This window comes from Humulus lupulus, chromosome 9 (genome assembly GCF_963169125.1).
Source record: "Humulus lupulus chromosome 9, drHumLupu1.1, whole genome shotgun sequence".
Lineage (NCBI taxonomy): Eukaryota > Viridiplantae > Streptophyta > Magnoliopsida > Rosales > Cannabaceae > Humulus > Humulus lupulus.
The window spans coordinates 52,532,768-52,552,751 of NC_084801.1; the positions used below are offsets into that span (position 1 = coordinate 52,532,768).

General features: G+C 42.0%; 1 protein-coding gene and 1 long non-coding RNA gene across 2 annotated transcripts; both read left to right on the plus strand.

Annotated features, from left to right (window-relative positions):
• Window positions 1-51: 51 nt before the first annotated feature.
• LOC133799714 (probable plastid-lipid-associated protein 9, chloroplastic) lies at window positions 52-2,793 on the plus strand. Its single transcript, XM_062237717.1, has 5 exons — window positions 52-90; window positions 304-520; window positions 1,472-1,524; window positions 2,440-2,556; window positions 2,722-2,793. The coding sequence occupies exons 1-5, from the start codon at window positions 52-54 to the stop codon at window positions 2,791-2,793; spliced, it is 498 nt and encodes a 165-aa protein (XP_062093701.1).
• A 277-nt stretch (window positions 2,794-3,070) lies between these two features.
• Window positions 3,071-3,821, plus strand: LOC133800945 (uncharacterized). Its single transcript, XR_009876663.1, has 3 exons — window positions 3,071-3,230; window positions 3,399-3,483; window positions 3,740-3,821. It is a non-coding gene; the product is annotated as an uncharacterized LOC133800945 (long non-coding RNA).
• The last annotated feature ends 16,163 nt before the right edge of the window (window positions 3,822-19,984 follow it).

Genomic DNA, 19,984 nt, shown 5'->3' on the forward strand with positions numbered 1-19,984 from the left:
TGGTCCATCAGGCTGTACAGGGAGGAGCTCCAACTGCTTACGCCAAATGAAATGGAGAGGCTATCCACTAAAGAATCCCTTCTTCTTGCTGTGAGTCTCAAGTTTTAAGAATTTGTGTATTGTAGTTGATAAGACCTAGTATTTGAGCTTTGAATTTGGGATTATTTATTTATTCAGTTTAAGGATTCTGGGGGTTTTGAGGCTTTATGCTGATTTGATTTGTATGCTTTGATAACTTCATCAGCACATAGCTGCAAATATCTTTCTTTTTAAAGGGCATTTATTATGTTTGTTTGAGTGCAGATAGAAACAAAGTTTACTCTGTCAACAAAATTGACTGTTGAAGGACCACTTCGAATGAGAGAGGAATACGCAGGAGGGGTTTTTGAGACACCAAAGGTTATTGAAGAAACGGTGCCAGAACAGCTTAAAGGTGCACTTGGTCAGGCAGCAAACACAATACAGCGACTTCCTGTACCTGTTAGGGATGCTTTCACTGGTGGTCTGAGAGTTCCTTTGAGTAAGAAAAATTTATGCTTTATTGACCATTTTTAAACCTTAAAAATTTGAGTTAGTACCTACCTATAATCACTGTTTTAATATGTTGTCAAAAAGTGTTTGGTTAGATATTGCTTGTTCTTTGTCTTGGAAACAACTGTTGTATGGGACAGAACCCTGTCCTTTCAGCCTATTAACTTTTGCATTACCATTCTTGCTTGCATAAGAAAAAAGTAATCAGCCTTTGGCGAGTTAGTATCCTGCACTTGACATTTGCAGTTTCCTGGGGTTTTATTATCTTCCAGATTTCCTTTATATAGCTCTTTTATAACACCCAAACGTCTTGACATTTGCAGTTCCCTGGAGTTTTATCTTCAGTTGCTTTTACATAGTTCTTTATAACACAAATGACCTGAGCTATTAGAGTAGCTAAGATAACTATTAGTAACTGAAATTTTGAAATTTGCCAAAGGATCATTAAGTGTTGACTGCTGAGGATACTTTTTATACTCACCTTTGATTACACTTGATCATTATAATATTCCCTAGAAAGATGCAAAAGATCATTAAAATGTGGTACCTGTTAGGCCGATTTTTATAGCTACTAACTGTTTTGGTTAGTTAGTTGTTCATTGTAACTAATTATTGATATTTTGCAGATTAGTTACTTTATTAGTTTTGGTCTATTCTGTATATATTCTCTTTTGTATCATTACTTCATTAATGAGAATTGATTCTATTCATTCAGTCACTAAGTTTCCTTACAGTACCTACCACCAATGAGGAAAAAAAACATTAAAAATGTGGTAATTAGAAATATGAGGTGCCATATGATTATATTTTAAGAGAGATTTTTAAGTATCAATTTTCAATGAGAATTGAATCATGCTTTCGTTTACTTTTCCCTGCTGACTCACTAGGTTATTACTATAAAATGTGAAAATATCCTAAGCATTTCATCTTATGCACGCAGGTGGAACTTTCCAGAGATTATTCATGATCTCATATCTTGATGATGAGATACTTGTACGTGTACTTTTACCAAAAACTCTTTCCATCAAAGCATAACTTGATGATGAGATATTTTTGCAAGCTCAAATAGGATTCTGTTAGTTATGTTGCTCTAAATATTTTGTTATATGCATATACCAGCTTTGTATTGTGTTATAAAATATCAACTGTATTGAATAAGGCTTCTTGAGTTTAATATTATTAATGAACCAATTTTTAGCCATAGCTTTGTCTTTCTATATATAAGAGAGGACTAAATCTTTACAAGAAAAACAAATTATTCAACATTGCTTGGTTCTTTAATACACTTCACAACAACTTTGATAGTCATGATTTTCCATATAAATGAATTTCTAAGCTTTGCCTTGTGAATGAGCTAGATGACAGCTTGCTTCTTGGACTATGTTAATTGATTCCATGTATTATTTATTATCCCAAATCATATTTAATTTCTCTTTTAAAATAAATTATTTTTCATGTATTAAATCTGATTTTATTTTTGATACAGTAATCATCTACACATCATATTTTCAATTATTTGGTCGTCCTTTTGGTGTATTGGTTATTCCAGTAAGTTTTATTGATTATAGGCTGACTTGTCTTGATGTTCGTTCTATTAGCTTTGTGCATTGAAATAGTGAGTATTTTGGCGGTCCTCGTTGTATTGTTGTTGGTCTAATACTCATAATACTAACTAATTTGAGTTGTTGGGCTTAGTGTATCAATTAGCATGATGTTTAATATTGTGTTTAAAAAATATGTTTTCTTTAATCTTTTTATGGCAAGGGGGATTAAGAAGTTTCAAGAAATCTTTTTGTTGTTGGTTTAATATATATGCTCATGCTTGCTGATTTTTGTTGAATTTGATGATTGTGGTTATTTTTTATTTAAGATATATATTGGTTTCTTTAACTTTTATTGTGCTCGAAGTGTGAGTTTCCAAGGTTAGACTATGTTCTGTTTGTCAAGGGGTCAGGACCACATGTAATTGATTATGGTTATGTAGATGGCAAGCCTCCGAAGGAGGTAGTTGTTCGAGGTGCTCAGGTTAGTTTCCTTTCCATCAGTTTATCAACATTATTAAGTAAAATAAGGATTTCTATGGAAACATCTGATTGAAATATTTGTATAAGGAGTTTTACTTCTCAAGTTTCTGAATTTATATTATGATTGTTAGAACTACTAGCTGTTTTTTTCTTGAGAAATGAGTAGTTGAAATGTGATGTTAAAGATATGGCTTTGGTGACACTGAATATGGCATGGACCTCTTCAAACTTGATATGATTAGTTTGCCATTTACATCCATTCTTGAATGCATTAATTTCAAAGTTACTACCTTTATTCTCTATCTCTCTCTCTTTTTAATTATAATAACATAATAACAATTATTATTACTATTACTACCACTTTGCAGTCATTTATATTAGCATGCTTAAGTAATGTAATGACAATCGAAACATCATCTCGTGTGCTTTATATTAGCAGTCACACATAGGTAGAAATTCAATTATCCTGTGTTTTTTTTTTTGTATGAAGATAATTTAATGTTTGGTTGACGAATTTTGCTCTATTGGTAAAAGCAGATCCTTATCATTCTGAAAGAAATGGGCTATATATTGGCAAAGGAAAAGCAATGTTGTCAAGGTCTAGAATCTTCCGTGTGCAGCAAGGGGTTGTTGTGGATATGTGTGAAAGAGTATTCAAACTCCCTTCATTTTATGGTAAATATTTTATTATAAAGACATGATGGATTGGATAAATGCGTCCGTCATTTGGCTTTGGACTGGATAGAGCTCTTGTAAACTAATCAAAGCTAGCCTGTGATGGTGGTCATTTTTTTCATTGCTCTGTTTCACCATATTATTTACTTATTTTATTTTCTTTACTAGTCTTCCTTGGCAGGGATTAAAAGCAGGTACGAAAAAACAGAAATACGACAAGATCAGTGAAAAGAAGATGCTTACTCCCATTGAGGTATGATCTTAAGCTCTTGCAAGTAGTGTAGGGTGAAGTTAGCATTTATAACTCTCATATGAGAATATGGTATTATTAGCTCATTACAGATGGTTGGTGGTGAATTTTTCAGCTCACTTCCATTGATACCATGTACTGTTATTTTTTAAAGTAAAGGCATGGGAGATACTGATATGCCTACTACTTTGACAGGTTCTTTGTTTATTCTATATACTCTCTCTTATCCATGTTTATTCTATTTTTCCCCCTTTCGTAGCAACCAAGTGGGAAACCAGTTCTAAATCACAGGCCATCTGCAAAGAGAATAGAGAGACCTTCCGGTTTGTTCTTTTTTTTTTCTTAGAAACATCCACCCTCGCTGCCCTAGTGGATATTGTTTGTACATGTTTAGAAACTCTATTATGTGGTCAGGGGATTTTTGAGCCTTTTTCTCCTTATTTAATGTTGAAGTTAAACTAATTGCTCATTGTTTTATGGTACTTTTAAGTTCCCCTTTTTCTCTATTTCTCCTTTTCTATTTTTCTGCTGAAAGTGATATGTTTGATAACATAAAAAAATCAGATTTCTTCAGGTATTTCTGTGCTGAAACAATCATTTGTTGTTGTTGCTGTAACTCTAGTGAAACATTATACTATATTTATATATATATATATATACACACAATTCATACTTTCATGTATATTAATCTCTCTCGAAATGGTTTGAGTTTGAAATTCAAAGTTGTGGCTATGTGTGTTTTATTATGCATTCAAATTTGGAGCATTTGAGTATGAGCTATCTAATAAAGAGGCATTTAAGTCAAAGTAACATAAATACTATCTATTGGATTCACTAAACTAACATACATTCTATTTCAATTTACAATGCAGCTAGAGAATATTATATTTTGTCATCTCTTTCTTTATAACTGTTTTAATATCAGCTAAAGAAAAAAAAAACAATTAAAGACAGAAATTTCTTTGATTCCTCTTAGCTCTCCTTAAATCCCTAAATCCTAATATACCCAAACCAGCTCCCTAAACCACTGCTGCCTCTTTGCCTCTCTCTCCTCATGCTTAGTCTCGAATCTATCGCTCCTTCACTCACTCTCTTTCACACTTAGGCTCCCGACTCTCTCTGCTTAACAGAAGCCGCTGGAGCACACCACACCGGTGGAGCACTCTCTCCATTCCGTTGAGTCGTTGGAGCATGTTGGTACGAGTCATAGCGGTGCGAGTCATGGTGCTCTGTCTTCCTCACACAAGTCACATCAGTATCTCCTCTGCTGGAAGGAAGAACCCAGGCAAGAACATCTCTGTGAGGTATTTTTTATGGAGATTTCAATTTAGTATCACATAATCAATGTATCATTACTATATCAATATATATTTATAAAGTGTTGCTAGATTTGGCCAAAATCAATGTATTTGATCTAAGTTTCTAATTAAGAATTTGGTATGTTTGGTTTAGTTGATGCAATTTAGTTCCTTTGGACTGTGTTGAGTATTTATGAGACAGGGAAGATTACATATAGCTATTTAAACTTTATGGCAACTATATTATAGGTTGTTTGGGGGAGTGTGAGTTTGTTTGTGTTTCAAGATTGTAAATATCTAGGTAGAGGAGTATTTTTCACATTGTATGGTAGAGGAGTATTAATCATTTAATTTCCTATGTGGTTGAGCAAGCCGATGTCACAATGGAAACAAGAGTGTACGCCCTGATTTTCCCACGGGCTGATTAGCGAGCTGAGATACGGCCTAATCATGACTACCACGTGGACATCCCCAAGACCGGAGCTGCCATCATAAGGTCCTGCCTCCTTAGCTTGAGGTAACCTAAGGGTTCGCCAAGATTGCTTAAGGATTGGGCCTGGGCTCTAAGGACCACAGGTCGAGGGAAGCATCCAGCTCGTTGTACGAGCTGGAGTTGGAGGCTGTGACCTTTTATAAAGTCAATCACGCAAGATAAACGTGCATATATCAGACATCACGTGTCTGATATACCCTTGACTTCTCGGACACGCAGCAAGAACGTGCGTATTCAGACACCCACGACTGGGTTGGGCCGTGCGGCCCATTATCCCCTTACCTATTGATTTGACCACACTAATGTATTAGGTTTAGGAATTAATCATGAATGTCACAGAGTTGACATGATAGGTAAGAAGGTCACGGGATGACCTTCTTACCAACTCCCAGGTGCCTTCTCCTATAAATATGGAGACCTTGGGAGTTAAGGGGGGTTGGATTCTATATTGTAAGAAATATCCTGTAATCAAATACCCAGTATATAGCAATAATATTGACTAGTGGAGTAGAAGGATTTTAACCTTTGAACCACTTAAAAAACGTATTTTGAGTCACCATTTCATTTCTAAGATCATTCATCTATTTCAGTTCAACCTAAGCACTAATCCCTTTCTCTTCTTTTCTTAATTACCCGTTGGCGAAGAACCGCATCAACAAAGAGCATAATGAATCAACTTTTTTTATGTACTTTGTTAGTTTACTATTAACTTTAAGTTGAAGCATTAATTATTTAAATTTTGTTGTAGCTAAGCAAATGGACTCACAACAAAGACAAGTGCACAAAGGATGATGAATTGAAGGATGGAGCAAGTTTCATGCATAATTTACTTTTGTGTATCTTGTAATTTTCTGTTTTTCGTTTTTTGAAGTAAAAAATGTTCAAGATTATAAAATTTTATTATGTTAAGCTTTTAAACTTAAAGTTAGAACTAAGATCTCATGAAGTATACACATTCATGATTTGAATTAGTTATTGTTTAATTTAATATTTATGGTTTATCAATCTATTGAGAATTACATTTTATGATTAATTTTGATTTTTTTTTATCAAAATACAATAATAAAAATATTTTAATTAAAAAAACAACCTTGTAAGTATACTTATCAAAATAAAATTTAAAATATATTATCCACACTAAAGTAACAAAATTTTATTACTAGACTTTTAATATGTTATGATTTAGAAACATATTATAAGCGTAACAAATCGTTATGATTTATATAATATAACAAACTAAAAATGTTATCAAAATAATCAAATATAACCGTTGAAAAGTGTTGTGCAAAAAGTATAAGATTAAACATCAAATTTATAATCAAATACTCTAACTAAATGTTATTATTTGAATATTATAGCAACTAAAAATGTGTTATTGAATAGTTTAAGATAACATCGAACATAACATTCAAATACTGTTATAGAAAAGATAGGACTTTTAATAACAGGGGCTATGTTAGCATTTTCAGAAGCGTTATCAATACTCCCGGTTAGCCGTTTTTAAGTGTTATGAATACTGTTTTTTCTTGTAGTGGCAGAAAGCATGGGATGGTGGGCCCATAGATTTCAAAAAAATTTATTTAAATCATCTGGATCCATCAATATGCAAAACACTAATCAAAGAGAAAGAAAAAGATAAATATTTACCACATGTGGAACTATCAAGAATCCTAGCTATCTTTTAGTACCTCCAACAAACATTCAATGCAAAACAACATTGTGAATACTAAGACCAACATCTTCCAAGATGTATCTCTACACCTCAAGACGTATGTGGACATGTAGAGTAATGGTAGGAAAATTTCTAATTCACAAAATGTATTTAACTCATGAGATCTTGGAATATTAGATCTGAGACAATTTTCAAGGATAGGAAAAATATTACGATATATTTTTCTCTCTGTGAAAAGCTTAGAATTTTCTCTCTAGAATATTATTTTCATCCTGATAACTTATCTTATCAGATTAATTAAATAATAAATATCATTTCAAGTTCAAACCAATTTGAATTATTAGAAATATTTTTTTCACATTATTTAAATAAATAAAAACTAATTAATTATATTAATTATTCATATGCCATTTTATTTAAAAAAATTATTTTCAAAAATACCTTTAAAATACTAATTTCAAATTTTAATATATTAATTAAATAATTTGTCTCATTTACATATTTGACCTTGAAGAACAAATTTCTTCCAAATATATCATTTTTCCTGATTTTTCCCAATTTCAACTCTGACATTGAATAGTGTTGATAAAGCCATCTCGAAGACCTAATGACCTATAATTTCAAGCTTCAATAAATTTATATTATTAATTAAAACTCTTTAATATAATAACCTTAATGTATTAATCTCAATATTATTACACTAAAAATATGAGACTTCACTTTTGTAATTATAGACATTTATTTATTTAGTACTTTTAAGTATAAAAAGTGTCCACCGATTTAATCACTACATATAATTCAATCTTCTATTAATGGTTCATAATTAAAGTAGGAATTAATTACCGTTTAACATCTTTAGTTATATCTTGTTTCCTTAAGTACCATTAACTTTACTAGTGAATGTTAATTCATTAACTCATTTATGAATTTGAGCTCAATAACCTTTCAGTTCCAAAAGCTAACCCTTCAGATAACCATTATTCAATTTCTCTCGGAAAGGTATCTGTATATTATGTCTCCAGCCATTTACATCAATGAGTTCCCAAAACAAAAGTTTTCAGCTTGATCATTTTGACAAATCATAATTAGTGAATTAAATAACTCATATGTCATAAACAAGAGTTCATAATAACTTCATGTACGCCCTGATTTTCCACGGGCTATTAGCGAGCTGAGATATGGCCTAATTATATCAGCCACGTGGATACCACATGACCGGAGCTGCTGTCGTCAGGTCCTACCTCTTTAGCTCGAGGTAGCCAAAGGTTCGCCAAGATTATTTAAGGGCCGAGACAGGAAGATAAAGACCGCAGGTCAGGAAGGCATCCAGCTCGGGGCACGAGATGGAGGTGGAAGCCGTGACCCCTTATAAAGTCAACCACGCAATGTAAACATGCATATATGAGACATCATGTGTCTGATATATCCCTGAATTCTCGGACACGTAGCATGAACGTGCGTATTCAAGCACCCACGACTGGGTTGGGCTGTGCGGCCCATTATCCCCCTTGCCTGTTGATTAGACCACACTTCATTTGTCAGGTTTTAGGAATTAATCATGAGTGTCACAGAAGTGACATGATGGGTAAGAGGGTCACGGGATGACCCCCCTTACCAACTCCCAGGTGCCCTCTCCTATAAATATGGAGACCCTGGGAGTTGCAAAGGGTTGGATTCTATTGTGTAAGGAAATACCCTATAAAGAATACCAGACATATAGCAATAATAATGGCTGGTGGAGTAGAAGGATTTTAACCTTTGAACCACCTAAAAACGTAGTTGTGTCATCAGTCCATTTTAAAGATCATTTATCTATTTTGGTTCATTATTAAGCACTGATCTCTTTCTCTTATTTTCTTAATTACCTGTTGGCGAAGAACTGCGTCAACAGTTTGGTGCTTTCATTGAGAGCTAGTCAGATTGGTGCTATCGCAAACATCCAACTATGGTGACCACTCGATCAAGACACGGTAACGAGGTGGAACAACATGATGGGCCGGAGGCTCATCATGCCGCCATTTCCGGTGAGTGAGACCTTGAAGTTCAACAGCGGCCGGGCAAGCAGCCAACAGGCGAGGATGACACTGGAAGTTCGGCACCCCGGCCACCTAATCCAAACCCAGATTTTTACACATAGGTAGAGATGGAGAATGCTCAGCTAAGGAGTCAACTAGCGAAAGCTAATCAGCAGATTAAGGAGGTGTTGGCCCGACTACCCCCTCTTACAACCGACGCTAATGTCAGAAAGAGGCAAGGCGAGACTCGTAAGTCCCGCCGGGGTAATCGGTCCAGGCCTAGCCGCTCGGTCAGACCTCCGACGTCCAACTCTACTCCCTCATCGCACCGCCGAGAAGCAAACTTCGAAGAAATACCTAGAGCCGAACAACAGTATAGCCGCTCGGTCCGAACTTCAACTCCCAGCTCACAGCCAGCCTCGAGCGCGCCCAGGAGGGCTCGAGGGAATTCTAGAAGGAGATCCGGGGAGGGCTCACAGCACCAACCCGACCCGGCCAGCCGTCCTGCGCCTCGTCCAAATCACCAGGCGCAAGGCCCGCAAGTTGGCAGGGTCGAAAGGCCCCCACCAAACCTGATCCGCCCTGACGGAACCAGGATTGCATCCCCGGTCAGGCATCCTCCTTCACCGATAAGATATCCGTCTCCTCCTCGGCCTATCCGAGATATTCCAGCTTATGGAAGCAACAGGAGAAACCCGCCATCCGCAGGACCTTCCCATCGTAGCAGGGCGCCCAGAGGAAGCCCGGATCCTCACCCCCAAAGGCGGACTCTGAGCTTCTCTAACGGGAGCTGCTGGACCGGAAGTCGCCGGAGTGACCTTTCTAGTGGAGACTTGCGCCAACGCTTAAGCTTGGCACAAAGTCCTCGAGCCACCCCGAGGGGTGACCTACGAGATCGCCTTAACTCTCACAGGGAGGACCCGGTAGGAGGTGGCAGCCATGCTCGCTCAGGGGGGGACCTGTCCGAGGTACGTAACGGCGGGAATGTCCCAAATAACCTATCTCAAGATAGGAGGAGCAATAACCCACCAAACGTATACAATGGATCCGGAGCTGTTGAACAGCCCCGGAGTAACCAAGGAAATCAAAACAAAACCCTTGAGCGCCTGGCTCAGATGGAGGAGCTAATGAGGAAGCTCCTATCGGAGAAAGAGAAAGACGAATATGATTCGGGGGAAGAGCTTGAGCTCTTCGCCCCCAACATAGCAGCAACGGCATACCCGCCCGATTTCTTTATGCCGCACCTATCCAAATTCAACGGAGACGGAAATCCGTCGGATCATCTAGGGATGTTCAATACCCTGATGATGGCCCACAACATTGGCCCCGAGTTGAGGTGTCTGATATTTCCCTCCACATTGACTGGGCCAGCCAGACAGTGGTTCAAACAAAGCAATCAATCAGCTCCTGGAAAACTTTCTCTGCTGACTTCAAAAGGGCATTCTGAGCCTCCCAGGCTGCCCGCGTCAAGGCCGACTCCCTGGCTAACGTGAGGCAACAACTCAACGAGCCTCTGAAGGCTTACCTGAGCAGGTTCGCGAACGTCGCCGCTCGGGCCAGGGACGCAGATGACAGTTCCAAGCTCATGGCTTTGAGAACTGGAATCCTCGTCGGAGGGGGACTCTAGAATGAAATACAAAGGAAGGGAGTCAGCTCAGTAAACGAATTCCTAAATAGGGCCCAAGGGTGGATCAACTTGGAGGTGGCCCAAGCCTCAGCTGCAGGAACCAGCCAGGTCCTTGAGCAGCCTGCTGGAGTGGGAACGGAGGTCGTGACTGCGACCTAGAACATTACACAGAATAACCAGTTCGGTGGAGGCAAGAGAAAGGGGAACGACGAGGGCAACCAGCATGGCCCAAAGAAAAATTTAAGCCAGTCTACGTGACTTATACAGATCTCACCCACTCTAGGGAGAACATCTTCCTAGCAAACTCTGCTCGCCTCCCCTGGAAGAAGCCGGAGCCGTTAAAGCACCAGAAGGGGAAGAGAGACACCTCCAAGTTTTGTCGTTTCCACAATGACGTTGGCCACAATACTGATGATTGTAGACATTTGAAAGATGAGATCGAAACTCTCATCAGAGCCGACCCCTTGGCTCAGTATGCGCGGAACAGGGTTCCAACAAGCCGACCTGCTCCGGAAGTCCCGGCCAGTCAGCCCGGGTCTCGGGTAGATCAAGACGTCCCTCCTCCAGTGATAGGAGGAGAGACATCCATAATCTCGGGAGGTCCACATTTGGCTGGCACGAGCAGGGGTGCCCAAAAGAGGTACGTAAACGAACTCAAGGTGCATAATGGAGTAGAGTTCGTCCTCGAGCAGCATCTGCCAAAGCAACAGCGATTGGAGAGGCAACCAATCATTTTTATGGAAGAAGATGTTCGCCATGTTCAGTTCCCTCATAACGACCCTCTGGTCGTAGTAGTGCAGCTCGCTAATCGGAGGGTTAGGAGAGTGCTGATCGATAATGGGACTCGGTAAACCTTCTATTCCGGTCCACGCTGGAGAAGATGGGTTTGACTGTCGCCGAGCTGAAGGCGACCTCCATGATGCTGTATGGTTTTTCGGGAGAAGGATCAGCGGCTATAGGGACGATCGAGCTGGTGATCACCTTAGGAGAGGGACCTCGGACAGTCTCAAAACTCCTTGAGTTCGTGGTCATCGACTGCCCCGTGGCATACAATGCCATTTTGGGCCGACCTACACTTATAGCTTTTGAGACCATCACCTCCGTTTGCCACCTTGCGCTGAAATTCCCTTCTTCCACGGGGATATGCACGGTCCGTGGCGATCATCTTGCTGCCAGGGAATGCTACAGCATTTCCATGAAGGGAAAATCGAAACCCGGGCAGCTAACGATGGCCATCCAAGGTGGAGGAGAGGAATCTCAGGAACCTTTGACTAATCCTGAGATTGAAAAACCTCAGAGCGCCGAGGGGGAAAGTATCGTCCTAAGTGAGGATATTGACCCCCGAATAGGCGAGGACAAGTCCGAGCTCCAAGCTATTGAAGAGCTCGAGGAAGTAAACATCGATCCACAAAATCCTTCACGGATGGTCAAGCTCGGGAAAAACCTCTGTGGCAAGAGGAAAGCGGAGCTGATCAAATTTCTGCAGGATAACCTGGATGTGTTTGCATGGTCACATTCAGTCCAAATGTCATCATGCACACCCTTCATTTGGATAAGAGCATTCCTGCAAAGTCCTAGAAGTAGAGGCGCCTGGGAACAACTCGGGTTGAGGCCTTAGAAGAAGAAGTAGCTCGGCTCAAGAAATGCGGCTTTATCCGTGAAGCCAAGTTTCCGATTTGGGTCGCCAACCCCGTGCTGGTCCCGAAGCCCAATGGGAAATGGAGGACCTGCATCGGTTTCTCTGACCTGAATAAAGCCTGCCCCAAAGATTGCTTTCCCTTGCCAAGGATTGACCAATTGGTGGATGCCACGACGGGGCACGAGCTCATGTCCTTTATGGATGCGTACTCAGGCTATAATCAAATTGCCATGAATCTGGCGGACCAAGAGCACACCAGCTTCATGACCCCGACTAACGTCTATTGTTACAAGGTCATGCCATTCGGGCTGAAGAACGCCGGTGCTACATACCAGAGATTAGTGAATAGAATGTTCGCCAACCAGATCGGGAAGAACATGGAAGTGTATGTTGATGACATGCTGGTCAAGTCAAAGACTGCCGATAACCATGCTTCCGACCTGAAAGAATGCTTCAAGATACTAAGAGAATACGGCATGAGGCTTAACCCTCAGAAGTGCACTTTCGGGGTCGCGTCTAGAAAATTCCTGGGTTTCATTGTCAACACTAGAGGAATCGAGGCTAACCCCGATAAGATCAGGTCATTGCTCGAGCTTCCCTCACCTAGGTTGCGTAAAGACATCCAAGGCCTGACAGGAAGGGTGGCACCCCTAAATCGGTTTATTTCAAAATCCACCGGCAAGTGCCTGCCATTCTACAACCTGCTCCGAGGAAATAAGAAGTTCGAATGGACCAAGGAGTGTGAGGGTGCTTTCCTCGACCTGAAGGCACATCTAGCCAAGCCGCCCGTATTGTCCAAACCAAAGGCAGGAGAGCCCCTTTTCCTCTACCTAGCTGTCACAGAGGATGCAGCTAGTGCCATATTGGTCTGAGAAGAAGACCGGGTTCAGAAACCGGTCTACTACATCAGCAAGAGACTTCTCGGGGCTAAATCTCGATACCCGTTGATGGAAAAATTGGCGTTCTGTCTTATCACGGCCTCCCAAAAGCTCAGGCCGTATTTCCAGTCCCACTCAATACACGTCATGACCGATCAGCCTTTAAGGCAGGTTTTGCAAAAACCTGAAGCATCAGGACGCCTGTTAAAGTGGGCTATCGAACTCAGTCAGTTCGAAATTTTGTACACCCCCTGAACTGCCATAAAGAGTCAGGCTCTGGTCGATTTTGTGGCAGAGTGCGCAGGATTCAGGGAGGATCCTGTGGAAGGGTCACCCCAGGTCACCTCAACCCAGGCGTCATGGAAGATCTTCATGGATGGCTCATCCAATGAGAATGGCTCCGGGGCTGGAATCATTTTGATATCCCCTGAAGGGCATAGATTCCACTCGGCGTTGAGATTCGGATTCAAGGCCTCCAACAACGAGGCTGAATACGAAGCTTTGCTTGCCGGACTAAGGGTAGCCCAGGAGCTGAAGGCCAGTTTCGTTCAGTGCTTCAGCGATTCCGAGCTCGTGGTAAACCAGGTGCTAAGTGAATATCAAGCACGAGGAGCCAGGATGGCTGCTTACCTAGCCAAGGTAAAAGCCGAGCTGTCCGCATTTGAACGAGGCTCAATCGAGCAGATACCTCGAGAGCAAAACGCTAACGCAGATGCCCTCGCCAAGCTCGCTACCTCCGGGGAGATGGAGACGCTGGGGTTAGTACCGGTGGAATTCCTGGAAAAACCAAGTATAAAAGAGGTTGGGGCGGAGGTCGAGATAATTGACGCCAGACCGACTTGGATGACTCCCATCCTCGAGTACCTCACCGAAGGAAAGTTACCCGAGGGACGTAATGACGCACGGCGGGTACTGTACCAGGCCCCAAGGTATACGGTGATAGATGGGATGTTGTACCGACGTGGGCATTCCCTAACCCTCTTGCGATGTGTTCTGCCAGGCGAGGCGAAGGCAATCTTGCAGGAAGTGCGTGAGGGTTTTTGCGGGGATCACACTGGGGGGCAAAGCTTGGCCCTAAAAGTCTTAAGGCAAGGGTATTACTGGCCCACTCTATCAAAGGACTCGATCTCGTATGTCAAGAAATGCGACAAGTGCCAGCGATTCGCCACAGTTGCCCGAGCTCCCCCAGTCGAGCTGAAGATGATCTCCTCCCCATGGCCATTTGCAGTTTGGGGAATCGACTTGGTTGGCGCCCTCCCTACTGGAAAGGGCGGCATCTGCTACATCGTGGTGGCTATCGACTACTTCACAAAGTGGGCTGAGGCAGAGCCTTTGGCAACGATCACCTCCAAGAAAGTCCTCGACTTCGTAGTCAAGAGCATTATCTGCCAGTTCAGGCTGCCGAAGAAAATTGTATCCGATAATGGGACTCAGTTCGACAGCGACCTCTTCACTGAATTTTGTGAAAGGTACGGCATCATGAAAAGTTTCTCCTCCGTGGCCTATCCTCAGGCGAACGGCCAGGTCGAGGCTATCAATAAGACACTAAAGGCGAGCCTTAAGAAGAGGTTGGATGAAGCCAAAGGGGTCTGGCCAGAACAGCTCCCTCAGGTACTGTGGGCATACCGGACCTCGCATCGAACCTCTATGGGGCATACTCCTTTCTCCCTGGCTTTTGGGAGCAAGGCGGTCCTTCCTGTTGAGTTAAAGGTATATTCTCATAGAGTCCAGGCATATGACCAGGATCGTAATCATGAACTACTTTGCTCATCCCTCGACCTGATTGATGAAAGGCGAAAAGAGTCACAGCTCCAGCTCGCGCATTACTAGCAAAAAATTATGCGTTATTTCAACTCAAGGGTCCGAAAACGCGCTTTTAGCATTGGCGACCTGGTCCTCAGGAGAATCTTCTTTGCCGATAAGGATCCCAAAGATGGAGTACTGGGATCGAACTGGGAAGGGCCTTATCAAATAGCCGAAGTCATAAAGGAAGGAACCTACAAGTTAGCCCGGCTTAATGGAGAAGCGGTCCCACGAGCTTAGAACGCCATCCACTTGAAGAAGTATTATCAATGACACCCTTGTAAGGCTTACTCAGAAAGGCCATTTCTTATGTATTAAGAAATGAGAATTAAATCTTCTTTCATTATTGTGTATATTTGCAAATGTAATCTCAAGTAACCACAAAAGACCCTTTCCTAATTACTTGGGGGGCATATGGTACCTGGCTAATATAACCAGGTCGCCTTAAAGACTTGGAAGTTGATTCAAATCGATTGGTCGATGTTTTTCTTAAAAAACACGACATATTGATGAAGGATTAACACAAACTAAGTCCTATCCTGGATATAACCAGGTCCTAAAACTTAGAAGTATATTCAAATTAATTAATCAGTGTTTTTCTTAAAAAGCACAAGACATTAGTCAAAGAATTAACGCGAACCAAGTTTTCAAAATAACGTCATGGACATAACCAGGTCCTAAAACTTAGAAGTTGATTCAAATTGATTAATCAGTGTTTTTCTTAAAAAGCACAAGACATTAGTCAAAGAATTAACGCGAACTAAGTTTTCAAAATAACGTCATGGACATAACCAGGTCCTAAAACTTAGAAGTTGATTCAAATTGATTAATCAGTGTTTTTCTTAAAAAGCACAAGACATTAGTCAAAGAATTAACGCAAACTAAGTTTTCAAAATAACGTCCTCGACATAACCAGGTCCTAAAACTTAGAAGTTGATTCAAATTGATTAATCAGTGTTTTTCTTAAAAAGCACAAGACATTAGTCAAAGAATTAACGCGAACTAAGTTTTCAAAATAACGTCCTGGACATAACCAGGTCCTAAAACTTAGAAGTTGATTCAAATTGATTAATCAGTGTTTTTCTTAAAAAGCACAAGATATTAGTCAAAGAATTAACGCGAACTAAGTTTTTAAAACGAGGTCCGGGATTCAACTAGGATTTGTCTTAAAAATTGGATCGAGATTGGTTAATATGTTTTTCCCAGAAAAATATAAGAGCATCAATCATGGCACCACGAAAAAGAAAAGCAAACTAAGGTGCATAGAATAAAAAATTGACTAAAACCAAATGTCTCGAGGTGAAAAAACCTCATACAAAGTTACGAAAAAAAAATATACATATATATATGTAAAAAGAAAAAATGAAAGGCCCTAGGCTCCACCGGGCTGCTCCGTGGAGGTCGCCGTCTTGCCCTCCTGCTCGGCCACTGTGGAGGCCTCCCTAGTCTCAGAAGGCGCCTCTTGCTGGAGGCGAGCTTTGAACCCTTCCCGGAAGTCCTCCCAGTCCGCTCCTAAAAAGGAGAAGTCGCCGTCCGAGTTGAAGACCCAACAATGGTAGAGCATGTCCTCCATGGCGGAGCTGGAAGCTGCCTTCTCTGCTGCCAAGGCGGCCTTGGCCTCCTCAGCTCCAGTCTTCGCAGAGTCCAACTCGGCCACCGTGGCAGCAAGGGCGGCCTTGGTAGCCTTGGCCTCTTGAAGCTTAGGACGGGCTGCGTCCAGCTCAGCCCGCGCGGCCGTCAAGGCATCCTTGGCCTCTTTTTCCTGCTGTTGGGCCGCCTGCAGGGCGGCCAAGGTTGTTTGATGGGCGGCCAAAACCGGCTGGTGCTCGCCCCTCATGTCCTCGAGCCGAGCCTTAGACCTGGATATGCTCCAGAGAAGAGCTAGAGCGCCCTACAAAAGAAAGAGGCAACTGCCTTAGAAAAAAAAAAAAGACAAGACAAAGCATGGTAACCAAAGTATAAAAGAGCAAAGCTAGCTTACCGTTAGAGCCATTCCCAGTGAAGACTCCATCACGCTCTCTGGGCTCCTTGTCTCGATTGCCCGCAGGTCCCTTTCAGTGGCCCCGTAGAAGTGGTCGATGGTGCAGGTCGCCGTCTCGTACTCCGTCCCCCGAAAGACATCAGGAATTTTCTCCAGGGCCTGGGGGTCCACCGGAATACGCACCTCGGTGGCGGCAGCTGCCAAAGTCTCGGGCTCCATCTCCATATCCCGAACGAAGGTGGGAGCTCGTGGAGGGGGCAGGGGCATCTTCTCCATTGCTGTAGGAGGTGGAGGCACCTTTGCTAGGGCAGCTGGGGTCTGGTCTTTCCCCTTTGCAGGGGACTTGGTTGGTGTCCCAGCGGCCTTCTTTGCCACCCGGAGCTTCTTCACCATGGGCCCGGAGGTCCCGGCGGAGGACTTCCCTCCGGTGAACCTAGCTCGCAAATCCTTGTTCCCGGGCTGAGACATCTCTTCTGGCAAAACAAAGGCAACATTAGTATTCAAGTTAGCATTTATGCAAGAACATAAAGAGAAAATAGAATTCAAAAACATATATCATGAGGGATCCTACCCCCCGAGCTAGGAGAGGAATCCATGGTCACGACCATCGGCCCCGGAGCTTCTGCGGGGGAATCTAAGACAATGACTTCGTGGGCTGGCATGGGTTCTGGGTCTGAGACTGGCTCAGGACTAGACTCTTCTACGTACTGCCTAAGACCCGGAGCTATGATACCCTCCCAGAGCGAGGGCCATGACCGAAGATTAGTCCCATACTCCTCAAAGAGGGCTGACCTAAAGGCTAAGGTGTTGTCTACGACTACAGTACCCCTAGGGCGGCTACTTTCGTAATCCAGCACAAGCTGGTCGACACACTGGAGTAGGGTTACGTCGAGGTCGGGGTTGTTTCGATGGCGTTGGACGGGCTGGTTGGGATTAAACCTAGCTAATCGAGGATCAGCGGTGGCCCTATCTAAGCCCCTGAACATGTAAGGATTACCTTGCCCAGAGGGACCTGCGGCTGCTCTGGACCGGATCCTCTCCTCGTCCGTTCTTTGGGCGACCTCCAGTGCCCGCTTCCTCCTCCTCCTTACGAGGGGCACCTCGTCCTCCCCGTCCTCATCCTATCCTTCCCCCGCGGCCTCCTCCTCGGGGATGGGCCTCATCTCGTGAGCTGGGGGAAGCCCCCGGGGTCTCCTCAGGGCCAAAGTCTGACCCGGAGAGATCAGTTGGCACGCCAACATCGTCTCGTCTGTCACGAGCTGGCGATAGTCCTTTTCACTGGGGGGCAAACCCGCCAGTGTCTCGTGCTGACTCCCGAGGATCACAGACTTGTCTGTCCTCGCGAAAATGGCTGCAGAATTGTTCTAAGTCAGAAACTGATAAAGGGGAGCTAAACAATACTTAACTTACGAGCTAAGAGTAAAAGGTACTTACAAGGACAGTTGAAGTAGTGCAGTTCGCAGTTGCGAAACCCCTTGGACATAATGAACTGGTCTTTGAACTAGCTCATACATGTTTAGTGACACGTTTTTAAATTAATGACTTGATTAGCAAGTCCTGCACCTTTATAAGTACACAGTGTAGCGATCCTGGCTATCCAGGGCGTTACATATTTGATATATTTTTTAGCGACAATTATTAACTGTCGTTGTAGAAAGTTTACACAAGAAATTATGAATGAATATAGTGGTTGAAAATAGAGAAATGAAAAAAATTCTCATATTCTACATGGGATGTCGGTCTCCAAAAAACTGTTCTTATGTATTGCAAGGGACGATGCTTGCACTTAAATTGTCATCTCATGTACTGTAGGAGGACGACGCTTGAGCAGGAACTGTCGTCTCATTTATTGTAGTGGATGACGCTTGCATAGAAACTGTCGTCTCATGTACCACACGAGACAATGTTTGTATAGGATATATCGTCTCATGTACGACAAGAAATGATGCTTTTATTTAAACCGTCGTTTCATGCTTTACATGGCATGACATTACATGAGACGATGGTATTAGAACCGACGTACGAGAGTCCATACGACGGTTTAAAACCATCGTCTCATGTCAATTTTGTAGTAATGCCAAGTCAAAGCTTGTATACATCAAGTGTAGAGTTTAATGGGTAAGACAAGTTATTGATAAGGGAATAGTTTGCAACATTAACGACTCAAAAGTCCCATCTAGCATAAGTTAATGTTTGTTGCTACCAGAAATGAGGGTTAAGTCATAGACTTTTAATGAAATTTAGTTGAAGAGCAACAAGCATCGCTACAGGTAGCAAAGATGTTATAAGAATTTCACCTATGTGATGCCGCCTCTCAAGAGAGTAGGACTTTTTTTTTTCCAAATGGTTCATGAATGGATAAGCACAAGGCCATGAAAAGTGTTGAGCGCACAAAGTGGGAAATACATGAGTAATCAGGTTTTTATCACTAGGGATGTTGGGTTCAATCTTTTAAGAATGTCTTAGAATTTTGATAGAAGCTTTGTTGTGTTTTCACTAAGATAAAGTTCAAACCCAAAAGGTACTTTATTGTATGCACTAATATCATTTGGGCTAGAGGAAGAGGATGTATTTAACCAAGTTTGGGATTATTATGATTGTCTAAATACATAGTGAAATTGGTCAGTCACGAAAATGTGCAAAAACCATAATGGTTTCACTAAAGTCAACACATGTGAGTTGAATTTTGGTATATGCATCTATAAATTATCTTTTTCAGTCTAAAGTGTTTGTTTAGACTATATAAGAGTACCCAAAAAGTTTGGAGGCATTTGGAGATGTTTTGGGGTGCCAAGTCAATGGGACCTGTGTTGCGTCGCCGGTCCCTATAACACTATATAGGCGATGCATCGCCTAGGTGCAAGCGATGCATTGCCTGAGCGGCCCATACATTTCTGTATAGTTACACATTTTTGGCTCAAAATTCAAATTAAAATGCTCTAATCTGATTGGTGAGTCTAATGAGGGTTCCTATACTATTTAAAGGGATCATTTGAGTTTATTGGTGAATTGATCACTCAACTCTCTCTCTAGCTTTAAAAATCACTAGTTTTCTCCAAGATCTTCATCAAGAAAGCTTGACTTATTTGAAGATTCAA

Coding starts and splice junctions, on each gene's coding strand:
- LOC133799714 (XM_062237717.1), top strand. CDS start 52: ATGGAGAGGCTATCCACTAAAGAATCCCTTCTTCTTGCT. Junction 91..303: donor AAGAATCCCTTCTTCTTGCT/GTGAGTCTCAAG, acceptor GTTTGAGTGCAG/ATAGAAACAAAGTTTACTCT. Junction 2,557..2,721: donor TAGTTGTTCGAGGTGCTCAG/GTTAGTTTCCTT, acceptor AGAAATGAGTAG/TTGAAATGTGATGTTAAAGA.